General features: G+C 31.9%; 2 protein-coding genes across 3 annotated transcripts; one reads left to right on the forward strand and one right to left on the reverse strand.

Moving 5' to 3' along the window:
- Positions 1–7,958: 7,958 nt before the first annotated feature.
- Positions 7,959–9,428, forward strand: LOC107886403 (60S ribosomal protein L37a). Of its 2 annotated transcripts, XM_041098548.1 has the most exons (6): positions 8,032–8,097; positions 8,200–8,317; positions 8,575–8,614; positions 8,842–8,930; positions 9,035–9,117; positions 9,214–9,428. In XM_041098548.1, the coding sequence occupies exons 2-6, from the start codon at positions 8,246–8,248 to the stop codon at positions 9,275–9,277; spliced, it is 348 nt and encodes a 115-aa protein (XP_040954482.1). In that variant the 5' UTR covers positions 8,032–8,097; positions 8,200–8,245; the 3' UTR covers positions 9,278–9,428. The 2 variants fall into 2 exon arrangements, with proteins under 2 accessions (XP_016665842.1, XP_040954482.1); XM_016810353.2 differs by lacking the exon at positions 8,200–8,317 and having other exon boundaries at positions 7,959–8,097.
- Positions 9,429–13,636: 4,208 nt separating this feature from the next.
- Positions 13,637–16,884, reverse strand: LOC107886404 (uncharacterized). Its single transcript, XM_016810354.2, has 3 exons — positions 15,376–16,884; positions 14,409–14,667; positions 13,637–14,245 (listed from the first exon to the last, which is right to left on the reverse strand). Exons 1-3 carry the CDS (start codon positions 16,578–16,580, stop codon positions 14,069–14,071), a joined length of 1,641 nt encoding a protein of 546 aa, XP_016665843.1. The 5' UTR covers positions 16,581–16,884; the 3' UTR covers positions 13,637–14,068.
- Positions 16,885–18,082: the final 1,198 nt, after the last annotated feature.

An 18,082-nucleotide genomic window follows, 5' to 3' on the forward strand; every position in this document is an offset into this window, starting at 1 on the left:
AAATTGCCAAAAAGGACTTAGTTGCATGAAAGGATCAAATTGTGTTGTTATCCTTATTGATGGAATGAAATTATTATTTTTAGATCAAGAACGTGCTGATAATCATGGAAAATGGAAAACTACAGAATAGTCCCTGTACTTTGGAATCTCCTGCAAATCAGTCTAGTAAGTTCGTATGTTTATTTATACTCCTAAAATGCTTAAATTCTTGTTAATATGCTCTTAATTAATGTTGTTTCATATATTGAAAGTACACTCTATCGAGCCAAATCTTATTGTTATACTGAATGAAGTTCAATCGAGCAAATCATACTGATATATTGAATGGAGCTTAACTGAGCAGATCTTACCGTTATACTGAATGATGTTTAATCAAGAAAATTCTACTGTTATACTAAGTGAATTTCAAACGAGTAGAAGTCTACGGATATACTAATGAAAAACTCAGTCGAGCAATGCCTACTAAGTATACTGAACTACTGAATTGGTTGTAATTATTGTTATAAACTGTGTATAATGGGAATCTCTATGCTTAATGTTGATTAAATCTATGTTTAATTGGAAAGGTTTATAAATTTCTAAACGAACTTACTAAGCTTCATTTAAGCTTACCTATAATTTGTTCATTTTGTAGATCACATTTTGAAGGCTAAGAAGATCGGGGCAACGTTAGGAATCACACTATCCAGAAATCTTGGTAGACTTAATTTCTCGATTTTGGTATATGGCATTTACTAGGACCCTATGTATTGTTATGTGAAATGTCTAGCTTCTGAGTAATATATTGTGATATGTTGTGCACTTGAAAAACTTGTGATCTCCTACTTGTTACTTAAATGTGTTTGATAGGTCATAGTATGAAATGATATGCTATGAGCTAACTTGAGCTTGAAATGAAATGGATGTTTGTTTATAAAGAATAATGTGTTTGTGGCTACAAGTTGGGAATGAATTGTGATGAAACACATCGAGGTGTCAAGGTTGATAAATGTTAGATACATAGAATGAATTTATGATTATGTTAGGTGTGTTTGAAGTTGAATTTCACCTTCCATATGTGTATTTGAAGTGTGTGGGTACCTATGCAATAAGGGAGTGAAATTGAGCAAGAAATGAATCATTTTGGGTTCATACGGCCTGAGACATGGGCGTGTGACTCAGCCGTGTGAGGCACACGACCTTACGACACGGTCGTGTGTCATCTGAGGGTCTTTTGTATGTAAGTCAGTGAGTTACACGGCCTAGCACACAAGTATGTGACATGGCCGTGCGACCCTACTCAGAGAGTTACATGGGTGAGGACACGGGCTGGGACACGGCCGTGTGTCCCTTGTTTGAAAGTTTCACAGCCTGGGAGGTTCCACACGACCGTGTGTCCCCTGTTTTCAAATTTTGCTTCTTTTTCCTGAATTTTCAATTTTGTTTTGATTTAGTCTCGAATTGCTCCCAAGCTATTTTTAGGGTCTCGAAGGCTTGGTTTAAGGATGAAATGTATGAGAATGAATGGTTATGATATTTTTCTTGAATTTTTTGAATGTTATGATGTTTAAAGGTTCTAATTGATCAGTAATACTTTGTAACCTTAATCCGACAATGGATATGGGTTAAGGGTATTACAGAGTATTTGAGGTTGAGATGATTGACTATTTCTTTAAAGATAAATGTTATAAAATTTTGTTTTTTTTTTGCCATGGTTTACTTGCTGCAATGTTTAGATTAAAGTGTTGTTGTGTTGGATGATCGCTTGGGATATGTTAATCGATTTTCTTTATTTAATTTTGGAGTTTTAGATTATTTTCTGCATGGGTAAATTAGGTAAAAAGAGAAATCTATTCCGGGAATCACCGAATAACCCATTCAAAAGTGGGTGTGTTGAATGGTGATTACAAGACTTTGTCGCTTAGTCCCAAATTAGGCCATTCGATTGAATATGTAACACCCCTAACCCATATTCGTCGCCGGAACAGGGTTACAGAACATTACCGGAGTTTACTGATCAATTATAATTATTTCATACAATTTACTATTCATATTTGAAATTAAACTTATTCAATCATAAAGTCCCTTATATGGGCCCTCGAGACCCAATTTATGCATTAGAAACCAGTCGGGACTAAATCGGGAACTCAGAGAATTTTTCACAAAATTTCAATTTTTTTCTTAGGTGCAGGGGACACATGCCTGTGTGGCCCACACGGGCAAGTGACATGTTCGTGTCCTAAGCTGTATGGGCATTCGATGTGAGGCACACAGCCGTGTCCCAACCCGTGTCCATACCCGTGTAACTCTCTGACGTGTGCCTATGTGGCTAGCCATGTGGACAATTTAATTTTCGAAAATTAAGTGCAGGGGACATATGGCCAAACCACACCCCCATGTGCATGGCCGTGTGTCACACACGGCTGAGACACGCGCCTACGTCACTGCCCGTGTGGACATAATAAGGCCATTTCCAAGCCAATTTCTTACCCAAACTTGTCTTCCACCTCCATAAACACTTAAATACATTTATCAACCAATTCAAAACATTAAAACTAAGCTAATACCAAGTCTAATGCATATCATATTATCACACATGTTCAAGTGTCCAAACTTACCAAATATACATATGCACAAATAAACATATTTAACTAACTATACTACCTCAATCCATCCATCAGTAGAATTATATACTATCCATCAATTAACCACTTTAATACACATATCAAACATGATAAGGCCTAATATAATTTTATCAAAATATGTCAAATACTAGTCATTCCAATGACTAGTTACAACCAAAACATTAATGTGCCAACATAGGCTAATTAACCTATACATGCCATTATATTCAAAATAAAGTTTGCCGTTTTACACCAAAACAAGCTGCAGGATAGTGTGATGTTGCTCCGACCCACGTCCAAACCTTACAAGCTTCCGAGTACTATAAAATAGAGAAAATAAAACAAAGTAAGCATATAATGCTTAGTAAGTTAGTATAAAGAGAAATTAACTTACCAATCATTTTGATTAAAATAAACATATAAATGACATCCAAACAATTTGGCTTAAAACCTAAAACAGACAAAATTTCACTAATCATGTTAGTCAAATAATTCACATAAACACCAAGAACATGAATGAGTTCATCATGTAATAACTTCCATATCATATTTCCATATAACTTATACATTTTCATGACAAGTCATCTCAAGTTCAATATAGCCATGTCAGGACTTTGCCCGTTGAATTTATTTGAAATATCGATGAATACACCGGTAGTACACTCGAAGTGTACAAAACTGTAAATCCGTTAATTCATATCCGGGGTACTCATTAGAGTACATAATCAGGAAGCACTCTCTCGAGCCACATAACAGGAAGCTCATGTGAGCCATGTAACAGAAAGCTTATCCGAGCTTAATAACAGTAAGCTCATAAGAGTTTAAAACAGAAAGCTAATGTGAGCTTAACGGGTAACTCCAAAGAGCTATTATTAGGAAGCTCCGGATAGCCAATTATCAAGAAGTTCAAGCATGCCATAACAGGAAGCTCATTAAGAGCTTGATATCAGGACGCTCATAAAGAGCTGCAGTATGTCCTCAATATATACAAGATAAATACCGATCATATAACAGGACGCTCACAAAGAGCTGCGGTATGTCCGCAACACATATAGGATCAATACCGACCGGATGCTCACAGAAACCATGTAACAGGATGCTCGAGAGGCTTATAACAGGAAGCTCTTCCGAGCTATGGTGTGTCCACAACATATGCAGAACCACAACCAATACGGAAAATCTTGTATCCATCGAATTTCATTTATTCAAACGAGACTTATTATTTATCGGACGTAATCGGACATGTGATCAATTTCATACATAAGACATTTATACAATTCACATGCATAACATTCTATTTAAACATATAAATATACAATTTTAGTTACACGAACTTACCTCGACACTTGTTCGTATACGAGAATTTACTAATCCAATACTTTTTCTTTTCCTCGATCTAACTCCTTATTTGATCTTTTCAGATCTATATAAATGAATTTAACATCAATTTAATACATTTCATATCCAATTCAATCCAATTTACATCTTAGGAAAAAGTACCATTTTGCCCATATACTTTTAATTAATTCCAATTTCATCCCTAGGCTCGAAAAATAAAATTAATGCAATTTAATCCTTATTCCAAGCCTAACAAAAATTTTCATATAACATTTACAGCCCATGTGTTTCACAAAATTTAGAAATTTTTTATAAATTTTACATATTTTCAATTTAGTCCTAAAATCACAATTTCATGAAAATTTCCTTTACAAAAGTTGTTTATCTATTAATAACCTTTCATTTTCTACCATGAATTTCAAATTTTCAGCATACTCATCCATGGAAAAAAATTTATACTTTGATAACTTTGCAAATTGATCCCCAAAATAGATAGATTAGGTTATTACGATTTCGAAAATATAAAAATTACTAAAAACGAAACAAGAATTCATACCTAATTGAGCCAAAACAACTTGCTTGAGCTTACTTTCTCTTATCTAGGGTTTCCATGTATTTTAATTTAGGGAAGATGATGAAATAAGATGATATTAGCTTATTTCCATATTTAATTAATTCAATTTCCAATTTAGTCTTTTTCTTTTTCTAATTTTTCATGGATAAATCATCATAAATATCTACCAACTCCATTTAATGGTCTAATTTCCATATAAGGACCTCAAATTTTGAATTCTATAGCTATTTAATCCTTTTAGCTACTATAACTCAACTTTTGCATTTTATGCAATTTGGTCCTTTCTATAATTAAACATATAATCGGTAAAATTTTCGCAACAAAATTTTCATACGTTATTTCTATCATAATGCAGACCATGCAATAATATTAAAATAATTTTTCTTTCTGACTCGAATTTAAGGTCCCGAAACTACTGTTTCGATTTCATTGAAAACAGGCTGTTACAGAATGGTCATTCAACCAACCAAACGCTTGCTTCACTGTGGTAGCTTGAATACACCCAAAATGGCTTAGCCATTCAGGTGAACCAAACAACACAATAGTTTAATAGTAAAAACACTACTAAATTATTAAAGCAATTAGCCAAAATTCAATATTTTCAAAAGCAAACACCCAGTGGGGAAATTGTTTTCTAGATTAATAACATAAACACCACAAAGACGCTTAATCAAATAACAATAATTTAAAAGCTGACTTTACAAAGATCAAAAAGCAAAACTCTTAAATCTTTGAAGAATATTTTACGAAATCTCCAAAGTGTTAGGAAGATCTGAAGCAATTGAAATTTTATACATTTATTAAAAATTTATGAACCATTTTCATCGATCTAGCAGATAAAAAAAAGACTTAGCGTACAAAACAGAGGCTTCCCCTATTCCTTTGTCTCAGAAAAGATCATTTTACAATCTCTTCCTCGATTAGTGGCAATTGTTATACATATAAAATATCAAGTCTGTAACGACCCAATTTTCAGTGGTACCGAAAAATGCAGTTTTAGAACCTCATTTTCGTAAATCAAGTTTGTAAATATAAAATAATAATATTTATGGAGTTAATATAAAAATATATTGAATATTTTTCGAGTAAATTTTTTGAATTAATAGTTAATTAAGATTCTGGACTAAACTGTAAAAGTGCAATCCCCATAGAATTTTAATTGATAAAAAGCTTGAGGACTTAGATCGCAATTAACAAAGGGTCAAAATGGCTAATAAACCACTATTAAGTACAAGTTAATGGAAAATGATGGCAACTCCACTAAGTAAAATTAAAAGTGGATTATGGTAATTAATTAGAATTATTAAGTTAATTTTTTACTAATTAAACTATATATATATATCAATTTAAGTGGAAAGAAAGAGAAGATCATCATCTTCCTTCTCTTTTGTCATCCTCCATAGAAAGAAAAAGGTTGAAGAAGCTTTCAAACCCTTGGTTATTTGATTATACATTTAGGTAAGAAATCCAAACATTTTTCTTATATATTTTTTTATAGATATGTGATCATGGAAGCATGATTTAGTTAGCCCATGTACCGATTTGATAAACTATTAAAGTTTTAGAAAGTTGCGATTATTGATTAATTAGACTTGAAATTGATAGATTTTAAACTTGGATTATAAAAGGACTAAATTGTAAAGTTAATTTAGCTTGTTTGTTAACTTTGTTACATTAGGGATCAAATTGAATAAACTTAACACCTATCATGAAATTATGTTATAGATAAAAAATACAAGGTACCTATTGAGAATATGTGAAATCGGATTTTAACCTGAAGCTAGAAATTGGAAGTTATGCCTATCCCGAGTTTAGGGACTAAATTGAATAAAATAAAAAATATGAAAAAAAAGATGGACTTATATAGGATCATGCATATCATGGAATTGTATAAAAAATTTTGTATTGATTTGTTAAACAAAATATTTATATAGATTAAGATTTGGATCAAAGTGAAGCTAATAAAGAAAAAGCGAAAATTATGGATTAGTCCCTGAAGGATCCACTTGTTTTGTATTTTAAAAAGGTAAGTCATATGAAACATGATACCTCATCTTGTGTAATATGTGTGTTAGTGTTTAATTTCACACACACATATACACGTGCTTGAGTATACTTTGAAAAACTAGTGAATTTGGCATATAAGGCTAATAACGGATTGAATTGAAATGTTATGTGATAATTGACTATGTTGAGTTTAAGCTCTTAGGAGCTACCTGGTGTGGTGTAGTTTACTCGTGTATTCAAGTTCGTTTTACTAGGGTTCCATCAGGCAAAACATTATAATTGAAATATGAAACTTGAAAATGTAATGAAATGGATTCGATAAAATAATTTGATATAACGTTGAAGTGAATTGTATAGAATCAATATTATCTTATAGATTGGTAATGGAACATGACATGTAAAGTGAACTATGTGAAATTGGCATGCTCTTATGGATTAATGATAGACTACTAACATTAAGAGAAGTTATGTGAAAGTGAGATGATTTGGCTTATTTTGAGCTTGCTTATAATGTCTAATAAACATGGATGCTTATGCTCACTTGTTGTTATTTTAAGTGTCATGTCCTAGCCAAAATTATGTCAAAACTAAGGTAATTAACATGCTTGTATATGAACAAGGTAAACATAGTATTTTCCATTTGAACTTACTAAGCATTTATATGTTTACTTTAGTTGTTTTTGTTAGAAAAAATCTGATTCGAAAACGGTTTTCTGGTACATTGAAAATAAAAATTTTAAAAATCGAACCGATTTATGATATTTATAGCAATAAACCCTGAACCAAATTCGCACCTATGTTTTCGGATAGACAGATCCTTGTTGTTCCCGACTTTCAACCAAATGATTTTCTCTACTATTCTCGTACCACGAACTGCTTCGATTGTGGGCTCGAACAATTTGAATCAAAACACAGAACTAGAAATAGTTTTCTTTGTTTAAGTGTGAAAATGAAAAATCTCTTCTCAAATAGAAACTTGTAGAATTGTTATTCCAGAAAATAGATTCAATAGTTAAGAATTAATTCTCTCTATTTTCGTGCAAAGTAACAATATCGTAAAATTCTGTAAATAGCTCTACCGGTGTCATCTATTTATAGGGAGAATAGGTAATACCCTTATTGAATTGTAAAATTTTATTTCAACTAGAAAAACATTTTTTGAAGTGAAAAAAATAGTGACTCGTATTATCTTTTGGGCCTTTGTTGGAACTTTGAAAAGCCTAATAGGTAATACCCTTATTAAATTTTATTTAATCAGTAAAATAAAAAATATTTTTTTTTTTGAAGTGAAAAAAATAGTGACTCGTATTATCTTTTGGGCCTTTGTTGGAACTTTGAAAAGCCTAAAAATTTCTAAGTTGATAAAGGGCCTACACATCAAATTACCCACCATTTCAAAGCAAATCCAATGAAATAACTCCGGGATGGGTTGGATCAAGACCCGAATGTCTTGACCCAGTTATTTGAAGTTGTTTATAAAACCCCAACATGAAAACCCTAACTCGACTTTGTTGATTTCTTCCCAAGAGCCGCTCTGCTTCTCGGACCACACACCTTCTCAACCTAACTACAATGGTACTCTCTTCTTATTTCCATTTTTCTTTTCTAGGAATTTTATATGTGTTTGTTTCCTGAGAAAATGCGTTCTACAGAAAGTTATGTTGTTTGTGGGTGAAGGGTTCGGCTCTGTTGTCTTGTTTTCACTTCAAAATCTTCATTTCTCATGCATCAAAGAAGTAAAAGGAAGGAACACAAGAAACCAAACAAATCATATTCACATCATTGGGGGAATAGAGTTAGTTGTTTTTTCATGAGTTTCCCTCGGTTCAATTTATTTCTGATATTTATTTATTTTGATTCACTATCACATTGGTTGTATGCTAGGAGAGAATTTGAATAGATTTCTTTTAGGATTGGGTTAATTATTGCCTATTCATATGGTTTTGTGGAGAATTCAACTTGAAGAAAGCAATATAGGTTATTATATGTTAATTGGCTTTTTTGTTATTTCTTGGTACAAGTTGTTGAATCATTCATTTCTTCATGGTGCAGACTAAGAGAACGAAGAAGGCCGGAATTGTCGGGAAATACGGTAGGTGCCATTGGATTTTATTCGGTATTATTTTGTTAGAGAGGGTTACTAATCAGTAGCCATGTTTATGTTGGAGGAAATTATTATGCCTTTCTAATTTTATCCAAATTGTTCAAGTTTTTAACCGATGTAGTAGCTTTACTCTCTTAAGTAATTCTAAATTAAGATGGAGGTTTCGCCTTTTCTAGTCTAAAGTTTCTAATTCCTTGATTTGACTCTTAATGAAGGTACCCGATATGGTGCCAGTTTGAGGAAGCAAATTAAGAAGATGGAGGTCAGTCAACACAGCAAGTACTTCTGCGAGTTCTGTGGAAAGGTTAGATAGTTTCGATTATCGGTTTTAATTGTTTGCTGTGTCTTCTGTTGCCATTTCTTTATTTGAGTTGCATGTATTGGTTCTAATAAACTCTGCTCCTACAGTATGCAGTGAAGAGAAAGGCTGTTGGAATCTGGGGCTGCAAGGATTGCGGGAAAGTCAAAGCCGGGGGTGCTTATACTTTGAAGTAAATACCCATGTTTACCCTGTTTCAACAATTTAGCTTCTTTTTTCAGATTGTCTAAGTATCTCTAACAAGTTGCTGTATTTCATAATATAACAGCACTGCTAGCGCTGTGACGGTGAGGAGTACCATTAGAAGGTTGAGGGAGCAAACTGAGAGCTGAGCCAATAACATTAGCATACCCAACTTTCGTAGGATGTTTTTGCATGTTTTATCTAAACGTATTGAAATCTTTTTTTTTGACAATGATGTTATTTTATATCAGAATCTGGTGTTGAAACTTTATATGAGATATTGAGTTGTTGGTTTCTTCATGATGTTAAGTCTTCTTTTGATTTATTTTCTCGCCTTGCCTTTATGGTTTTTTAAAAAAATTATTTTTTTGGTAGGAGTATTATTTTTTATATATGTTTTAGTATATGGATTAGCAATAAATTAATTTAATTGGTAATATTTGACCATATTCGTAACTTATTTTTAGCAAAGAGGAGAAATCTTTGATTATTTTGAAGAGGTTTTATTTTTTGCAAGAGTTATTACTAGGGGTGAAAATGAGACATCGGTACTTGTAAGTTACTCAGTTTGATACGAAAAAAAATTGAACTCGATTTGGTAATTATCGAGTTGAGTTATCGATTGAGTTAAATTTGAGTTTAGTAATACTTAACTTGAATGACTCATGAATTTTTCATATTTTTATATTATTAAATTATGTTATTATTCGTAAGTTTAATTATTAAGTCAAGTTCGAGCTTGGTACAAAGTTGATAAACAGTTTAATCAAGTGTGAGTTTAAAATTAAATGTTTGATTGAGCTTCAAATTTTGATTCGAGTTTGAGCTCGAGCTTAACAGTATTTTAGCTTGACTTGACTTGATTGCATTCCAATTATTACTTCTTTTAAATTTTAAATTTAAAATTGTACTAAAAGTTTGTTTGGACAATACATAATAATTGAATAAAAATGTAATTACTATGGTAGTAACTACTCTCTTGTCATTATAAGGAATTGTAATTTTCTAAACATGTTTGACCGATAGAGTCTAATTACATCATAAATTCTTATGTTATTTTGATAGTAAATACATGCTTACATTATTTTCATTTAAAAAAATATTAATTACTATAAAAAAATTAATTTTTTTGAATGGTATTATAAAAAAAATTAGTATGATAAAAATAATTTATGAAGAAGGAACAAAAATTAAAACCAAATAATCATATGTATTGTGATAGTTTAAAAAAGTAGTTGATAATGCAATTGTTAAAAAGAAGAAGAAGAAGAAGAATGAACATCATATGCAATTTTATCTAATTATTCTAGTTCATATTTGTTAGGTTATTCCCTCTTTAATATTTAACATATGCTCCTTATCATAATCTATTGGTCTTTAACCGAGTTCATTGTTATCTGAATTTGAATCTACATCATTAAGATCATTGAGATCTCAGTTTTCCTATACTCTTCAAAGTATGGATCGTCTCAATTTCATCTATGATTAAAGTTATGAAAAACGCAACATACTAGCATGATCCAACATTATTTTTATGTTATACTAATGTTATGTTGTTAATTTGAGAAATATTTTTTTAGAACAACAAATGTCTTTCCAACTACATTTCGAAACTTTGAATGTTTTAAATTGAAGAGTTCACGAGCAGCCTATTATGCTTGTGTCTAGCATCATTTTCTTAAATGGTATATTTACATAATTAGCGTTAACCTTATGAGTTCATAATCTAAATAGTCTCTAGCTTTAATTGTAAATATATATATAAACTTAATTTGAAAAAAAAGACTAGTCAGGAGGTTGATAAGTGTCTTATAAGGATAGAATAAAACATTAAAAAAACAAATATTTAAAAAAAAGAGACATTTCAATTTTTCAAAACTCCTTGCGAAATAAAAAAAAGCACACCGCTATTATATCAAATACTAACTCCTTTTAAAAGATTTTAAGTTATGATAAAAAAAATATGATGTGTTTTTTATATATAAATATATTATTTTTATAATATATAGCATGAACACATAAATAAGTTATGTCCATATTTATTGACCATCACTTTTCATAAATAGATATACTATAACATTTTTATAACATGTAAATTATTTTTATAATAAACTTTTTGCTATAATTTTAGAAGTTTTTAAGGATTTAAATAATTATAAATACACATTATTTTTATAATATAAGAATTTTTTGCCATAACCATTCTAAACACTCATACATGTTCATGTTTATAATATAATTTTTATAACTTGTATAAGAATATTCTTTAAAATTGGATTTGGGTGTAATTAGCTACGTAATTACTTTAATTCTCACCCTCTCACTAAGAATTGAAAAGTGTAATTGGGTGCTCCAACTACACTAAATTAGACTGGATCCACCAATTGCAATGGTTATCCAAACACGTCATCCTTGTGTAATTACAAGCAATTGCACTCAAATTCAATTGTTAGGTGACTTTTCAAACGCCAAGTATTTTTATATTTTATGTTTAACAATGGTAATATATATAAGTAATAAATAAATTTTCGCCTCATGTTATTGTACTAGTAACCAAATGAGGCATTACAATCTTGGTTCGATGGTGGTTTTTGTGCTTTTGAAAGTGAGTTTTCTTCTTAGGGTCTGTTTGTTTCACTGAAAATGGCTTTTGAAAAATGATTTTTAGAAAATGACTTACTTTCCTTGAAAATTTAATATTTTCTGGTGTTTGGATAAATCCATGTAAAATATCTCCTGTTGTTTGACAGATTTCTTAAAAATATTTCATAAAAGCTGTTTTCAATGAAACAAACATATATTTGAGATTTTCTTATCTTTTAATTTGTTTAATTGAGTTTATTTTATATCTATAAATTTATATTTTACATTGTTTTTACATATATTAAAAATATTTTGTTAAATTCAGATTCATTACAACGCCATTTTTTAGTTACATGACTATCAAGCGAGTAGTTTTTATTTAAAAATGTGACATCAACAAAATTGACAAAAAAATTTAACAATGTCAATAATTGGACTTGATTTTCAAATCTGAGAGGAACTAAATTCTTAAAAATAAAAGTATAAAAACTAAATTGCAAATTCGTGAAGAGCACATAGATTTATGATATATTTTAACCTTTATACTACAAAATATTTATTATTTACATGTTTATAATTGTAACAAATATTTATTATTAAAAATTAATATTGAATAATTTTAATAATATGTGAAGAATATTATTTAAAATTATTATTTTTAAAATTTATTATTAAAATAAAATTGAAATATTAAATAATTTATTAAAATAATAAATTATATGACTACATAGAAATAAGTAAATATGTATGTTTAATAATATTGAAAGATATAATATTTTATATTAATATTTTAATAATTTTAAAAATAAAAATAAAATTTATTATAAATATAATAATATTAAGTTTGATTTAAGTTAATTTTTATATAAAAATAAAATTAACTATAGAGTAGCTCTCTTTCAGAAAATGACTTACGTTTTTCAAAATGATAAGTCATTTTACAGAGAAAAATAGCTTATTTTACATTGACCTATAAGTTATTTTTTGTTAATTAAATTATTTTTTGTGAAACAAATATAAGAAAATGCAGAAAATATTTTCTGTATAATCTTTTACGCGTAAACAACCAGACAGTTTCAGATGCTTTCATGTCATAGTTTTCTCCAAGCTATGATCCCCTCCTTTCAGCTTTAGTTGGTGCTACGGTCAGAAAGAGTACTAATCATTTAAGAAGTTTCATAATTCATAAAAAAAAAGAAAGAAAAAAAGGCAGAACAATAATTCAAGAAATTGCTGAAAAAGTAAAATAACAAAGCATTCTTCTTAGATTCGACGTTTGGGTCGAAACAACACTGAATGGTGGAGCAGTAAAAAAGTTTTGTTAGTATAAAACAATTCCTGCAACGTTTTCAATGGTTGAATCACCTTGCTTGATTTCAGACTTAATTATAAGCGGCAATAAGATACTTTTATTAAACATCATATTTTATGTCCCAAAGAAATTATAAGCAGGCTGGGCTTGAATCCCGTACAAGATAAAAGGCCAATAAGCCAGAGCCTTCATGTCCAGCGGTGGACAAACAATGTTCAGACTAGCATTTATAGCCATCGTCAAGACAACACTCAATTGGTGAAACAGTTTTTGTAGCAGACAGAATCTGTCCACACTACCTGTCCGGTTCACCTGCAAATTGTTGGAGCCCCCATGATGAACAGTGTAATTCTAGTTGGAACAGTTGAGTAAGCTTTTAATAAGGATTCCATGGACTGCAGATTAACAATATTGAAAGAGAGATAATAATGTTTGAACATCTAAATGTCAAATGAAAGCGTTAACTACTGCTTCTAATAAGAGCAAGTCTTGGCAGACTAGGTGAATATCAGGATGAGTTGTAGGTTAAGACCTATATAACTTGGTTGCAACTCAAGTATTTTTGTTTTATCTGCAATAAGAAAATGTTGACAAAAATGGTGGGGGATTTCAATGGAGTCCAAAAAATAGTGTTATAACTATCTTATGGGTTATTCACATTAACCGCAGTACATATGAAGCTGACCAGACTGGACCGGACTGGACGGTTTTATCCAGACTTCCGGGATATACAGAAGCTACTAACAACATTTACAAGAGGAAAACGAGACTAGTTGCAGGCTCTTTAAAGCACCTTAGTGCCATTCTTCACTCATGAACTCAACCTATATACGTTACTCAAGCCATTACACAAAAAGGAAAAAAAATGGAGGCCCATTTCTTGCTCCATGATCAACCACCTTCTTCAATGATTGAAACATGGTTCCAAGCAGGTAACTTTTTACTTTAATAATTTCTTATAATAGGACAATATTATAATGGACAAGATAAAAAAAGACGCCATATAGTGAATTTATAAACCACAGCACCATTTGGAGTCCTTGTATTAGACGATTGAAGTTGGAGGATCATCACTGTTGTCTTGATGCATTCTTTTTTGGACGGCTTTCACGGCTACTACTCTGGCAGCATTGGCTGCTTTGTTTGCAGCTGAGACAGCTTTATTTACTCTCTCATCGATCTTTGCAATGCTGTAAGCTTTCTCCGCTGCTCTCTGCGCTTCCTGTACACAGGTCGAGAAATTATCAGAGAACTCATACACGAGTTATCCTTGAAACTGTAGGTTATTTATAGTATTGAACATGAACAAGGCTTGCGAATTTCTCAGGACAAAGGGATAATACAAAAATGGTTAGTGGAGCAGAAGAAAATGATATGAAAAATACCTGAACAGCATTAAGGACTCTAGATCGAGTGACAGCATGGGGGGATCCAAGATGGATGCTTTGTGTGCTGTGAACATTAAGAACCCCATGTTGCCAGTGACCAGATTGTGTCTCACCATTTCTGAAAGTGTATGTGCCAAATCCCTGCCTTCTTCCCTCGTGCCAGGCTCCCTCATACCGGTGTCCATTCCCAAATTGATAAACCCCAAATCCATGCATCTTGTCGGCGAAATATTCCCCTAAATATATGTCCCCATTTCTGCATTTTCAATCACAAAGTTGACCGGTCATTAAAACTGAAATTTATGTTATACATGTGGTTGTATCAGACAATTGCTCAATGAATGATGACAAGGCAGTAATTTGTTGAAGTTATTATCAGCATTCAAGGCGAGGAAGATTGGAAGTAGATGGACAAGCAACAATATGGAATAGGAAACACAATGAATAAACTAATCAAAATCAAAGAGACAGCTATAAAACCAATAGCTACAATTCAGTCTTGGTTAAACTTTAAACAACAAATAAACTGCCTAGGATGTTACTGTTAGTAATAGATACCAAACATATTCCTATAATATGACTATTAACTAGAGAGCAAATAACCCTAAATCACTTGCTCACTCACCAGGTTCAAACTAATGGAGATTATACTTCCAACAAGATGAATAAAGAGAGAAAAAGGGGAAGGTGCGAAGCTAAAAGTGAAGATTCCTCTCAGTGCTGCAACTTCAGTAGGTCAGAGTAGTTCACTAATCCAAAATAAGAAATTATAACTACAGCCTGGAAGTCTGTAAGTATGTGAGATGCAACCATTGAACACAAGCTTTAAATACCACTTTCAAAATCTGTAATTGGAACGACCAACACCATATATAGATACACAGCAATACAGGCAAAGGCAACATGAAAATCTAATAATGGTTCTTCACTTAATCTATCCAAAGGAGGAGGAGCAAGAATTCACCTGAAATGGTAATGGCCAAGCCCATGCTTTACACCCAACTTGAACTCCCCCACATATTTGCTGCCATCTTCACAAGTATGCACACCACATCCATGACAATGCCCATTAGACCACTCACCAGCATAAACATCACCTGTATAAAACCTATACACTCCAATTCCATGCCTCAATCCCTGCCTGTATTGACCGCGATATCGGCTCCCTTTGGCCCAAGTTTCCACACCATAGCCATCATATTTCCCATCAATCCAATCCCCCTCATACCTTGCTTTCATGCAGTAATAATAAACCCCACTCCCTGAACATTTCCCTTTATGGAATTCACCTTCATATACATCCCCATTACTGTAAACCTGCACCCAAGTTCCCGAATTCGCTTTCTTCTCCGATTTTGGCTTTGATCCAATTGACCAAACAACAGGTTTTGAAGATTTAGAAGATGAACCTAGTTGAATAAACTTAGCAGGTAGTGAACGAGCAAGAAGCAATCGAATCGAGGGCAAGCGAGGGAGTGCAAGATTAAGAGAAACCAAAAGGGTAACCGAGAAAGCAAGCAAAGCAAGAAAATTCAACACGAAAAACCGCCGAGGATCGGAAACCAAAAAGTAAAGCGAAGGGAGAGAAAGCAAAACAAGAAAACGCAAGTGGAAACAAAGCAAGCGGCCACGGTTCAAATGATGAACAAGTTTCCTACCCAGTTGTTGAGTATCAAAAGGAATAGCGAAACAAGCAGAACAAGAAAAATACCGAAAAAGAGGTAATCTTTCAACCGTTCTGCAATGGTCACGGCGGTGGTTTTTGAAAGAAGAAAGAGTTGGGGAATGAGGAAGAGAATTGTGGGTCATTATAGGCCGCTTATGGGGAGTCGAGAGAAGGGCATGAGTTGGAGATGGGTTATTGGAGAAGGAGGGTTTATGATGGTGAAAGTCGGGTTGTTTATGATGATGGGTTGGTGTTATTGTTGGTGTTGGTACTGATGCTGGTAGCGGTGGTGATGGGTTTGGTGATATGGGTGGGAATGGGACTCGGATGGTGAGATTAGGCTTGTTTGGAAGGGGAAAATCAACCCTGTTTCGTGGGGTTGATTCAAGGTAGCTTTGGTGATTGAATTGAGAGCAAAAGAGATATGGAGAAGTGGTTTTGTTGAAGCAGTCGCTGCTTAGGTTTCCGATCTCTTGTTGTTTGCCAGATTTCTTCTGATGCATTTACATAAACAAAACTGTCTCTCTCTCAACTATTCTCTTTCTTTCTCTCTGTGCGTGTATGTTTATACTGTAAGTAAAACTCAAAAGTGTCGTTTTTGAAGGCAATTTCTGATTGTGTGTATGTTTTGGTTCTTTCTTTCTTTCTGTGTACTAATTCTGGGTTTTCGGTTTTGGCTTTCGATGTCTGGTTTTTGACATTCAATTCAAGCAAACAACATATAAATTTGTGGGTTAAGTTGACAGGGTTTCTTTGACAAAACACCCTGGTTTTTCATTACATTTTCTGAAATGCCATTGCCTCATTTTCCCCTTTTTGTTTCATTTTCTTTATTTTTTTCGAATTAACTAAAAATTTTGTATTTCGAATCTCATTATTGTCATTTATTTATCAATGATTAACTAATTAATAACCATAGTATTTTATTTTTGAAAGAAAAAAAGGAATAAGCAAATTTGTAAATATCGGTACAATTAGGGGCAAATACATGGAGAATGACGCTTTGCCTTGGCCACATCTCCAAGAAAAAACCAAAACCCGTTCGAAAAGGGACGCTCCTATTAGCGGTCAACCATTATGTACCTACGTGGCCTCTTACTTTATTCCACGTGGCATTTCTTTATTTTTAATGCTTGCGTGGCATATCCTTTGTTTCTTATTCTGTGGCTATTTACTGAATTTGGCACCTTTATTTTTTAGTATTCATTTTGTCACCCTTTTGTCCATTTCCTCACCCCTCAATTTTAATTGGATAAGCTGCTGAATCAGGCACATATTAAAATATTATTTCTTTTTTCCTTTAATCCTTTCTTGCATTTCTAAATTTGAGTTCTTTTAGATACATCTCCTAAATTATTAACTAAATAAATGAGGAAACATTAACCAACAAGAGGTCGTAAAATTATTATAATTTTCTCCTTGTTACATTATTTTTTTATTCACATTGCTTTTATTTTATTTTTTTCTCTTTTATAGTTTAATTTCTTTTTCATGAAACAACTTTGAATGTTATAAATTTAGGAATCAAAATCCACACAACTTTCTTCCTGATCTTCGACACTGGCCACCAGATCAATTTGAATCTAAGGTATGTTCTTCTACTTGTTGATGGGAGCTAATCTGTCTACCAATCGTTGTTGAATTGTTACTTAGAGCTCTCTAATATGACTTTTCTTAAAAAGAACTTAATAGTTAAGTGACGACTTAAATAAAAAATTTCAAATAATTTTATGATATTTTATAACTTTTTAGAGTTAAAACAACTAAAATGTAAGCTTACTAATAATTTAATGAACTTAGGTGTAGTTTACTTATTTTCTTTTACTTTAAATTATGCTTTTTAAGGTCTAATCCTTTATAAACAAGGCTTTTTTTAAATTAATTTCATAACCTTCATATAACACAATTGTTTGTAAGGGAGAAAAAAATGAATATATATAAAAGTACCCTTTTCCGAATAATTGATTAGTGTCAATATCCTTCTTCGAATAATAAATTGGTGTAA

The sequence above is a fragment of the Gossypium hirsutum genome, chromosome D08 (assembly GCF_007990345.1).
Source record: "Gossypium hirsutum isolate 1008001.06 chromosome D08, Gossypium_hirsutum_v2.1, whole genome shotgun sequence".
Taxonomy (NCBI): domain Eukaryota; kingdom Viridiplantae; phylum Streptophyta; class Magnoliopsida; order Malvales; family Malvaceae; genus Gossypium; species Gossypium hirsutum.

Bases quoted from the DNA above. Each gene is read 5' to 3' on its own strand.
- LOC107886403 (XM_041098548.1), top strand. From the start codon at position 8,246: ATGCATCAAAGAAGTAAAAGGAAGGAACACAAGAAACCAAACAAATCA. The intron at 8,318-8,574 runs GTTAGTTGTTTT...TTCATGGTGCAG, and splicing joins CACATCATTGGGGGAATAGA to ACTAAGAGAACGAAGAAGGC. The intron at 9,118-9,213 runs GTAAATACCCAT...ATAATATAACAG, and splicing joins GGGGGTGCTTATACTTTGAA to CACTGCTAGCGCTGTGACGG.
- LOC107886404 (XM_016810354.2), bottom strand. From the start codon at position 16,580: ATGCATCAGAAGAAATCTGGCAAACAACAAGAGATCGGAAACCTAAGC. The intron at 14,668-15,375 runs GTGAATTCTTGC...TTGAAAATGCAG, and splicing joins CTTGGCCATTACCATTTCAG to AAATGGGGACATATATTTAG. The intron at 14,246-14,408 runs GTATTTTTCATA...ACCTGTGTACAG, and splicing joins GAGTCCTTAATGCTGTTCAG to GAAGCGCAGAGAGCAGCGGA.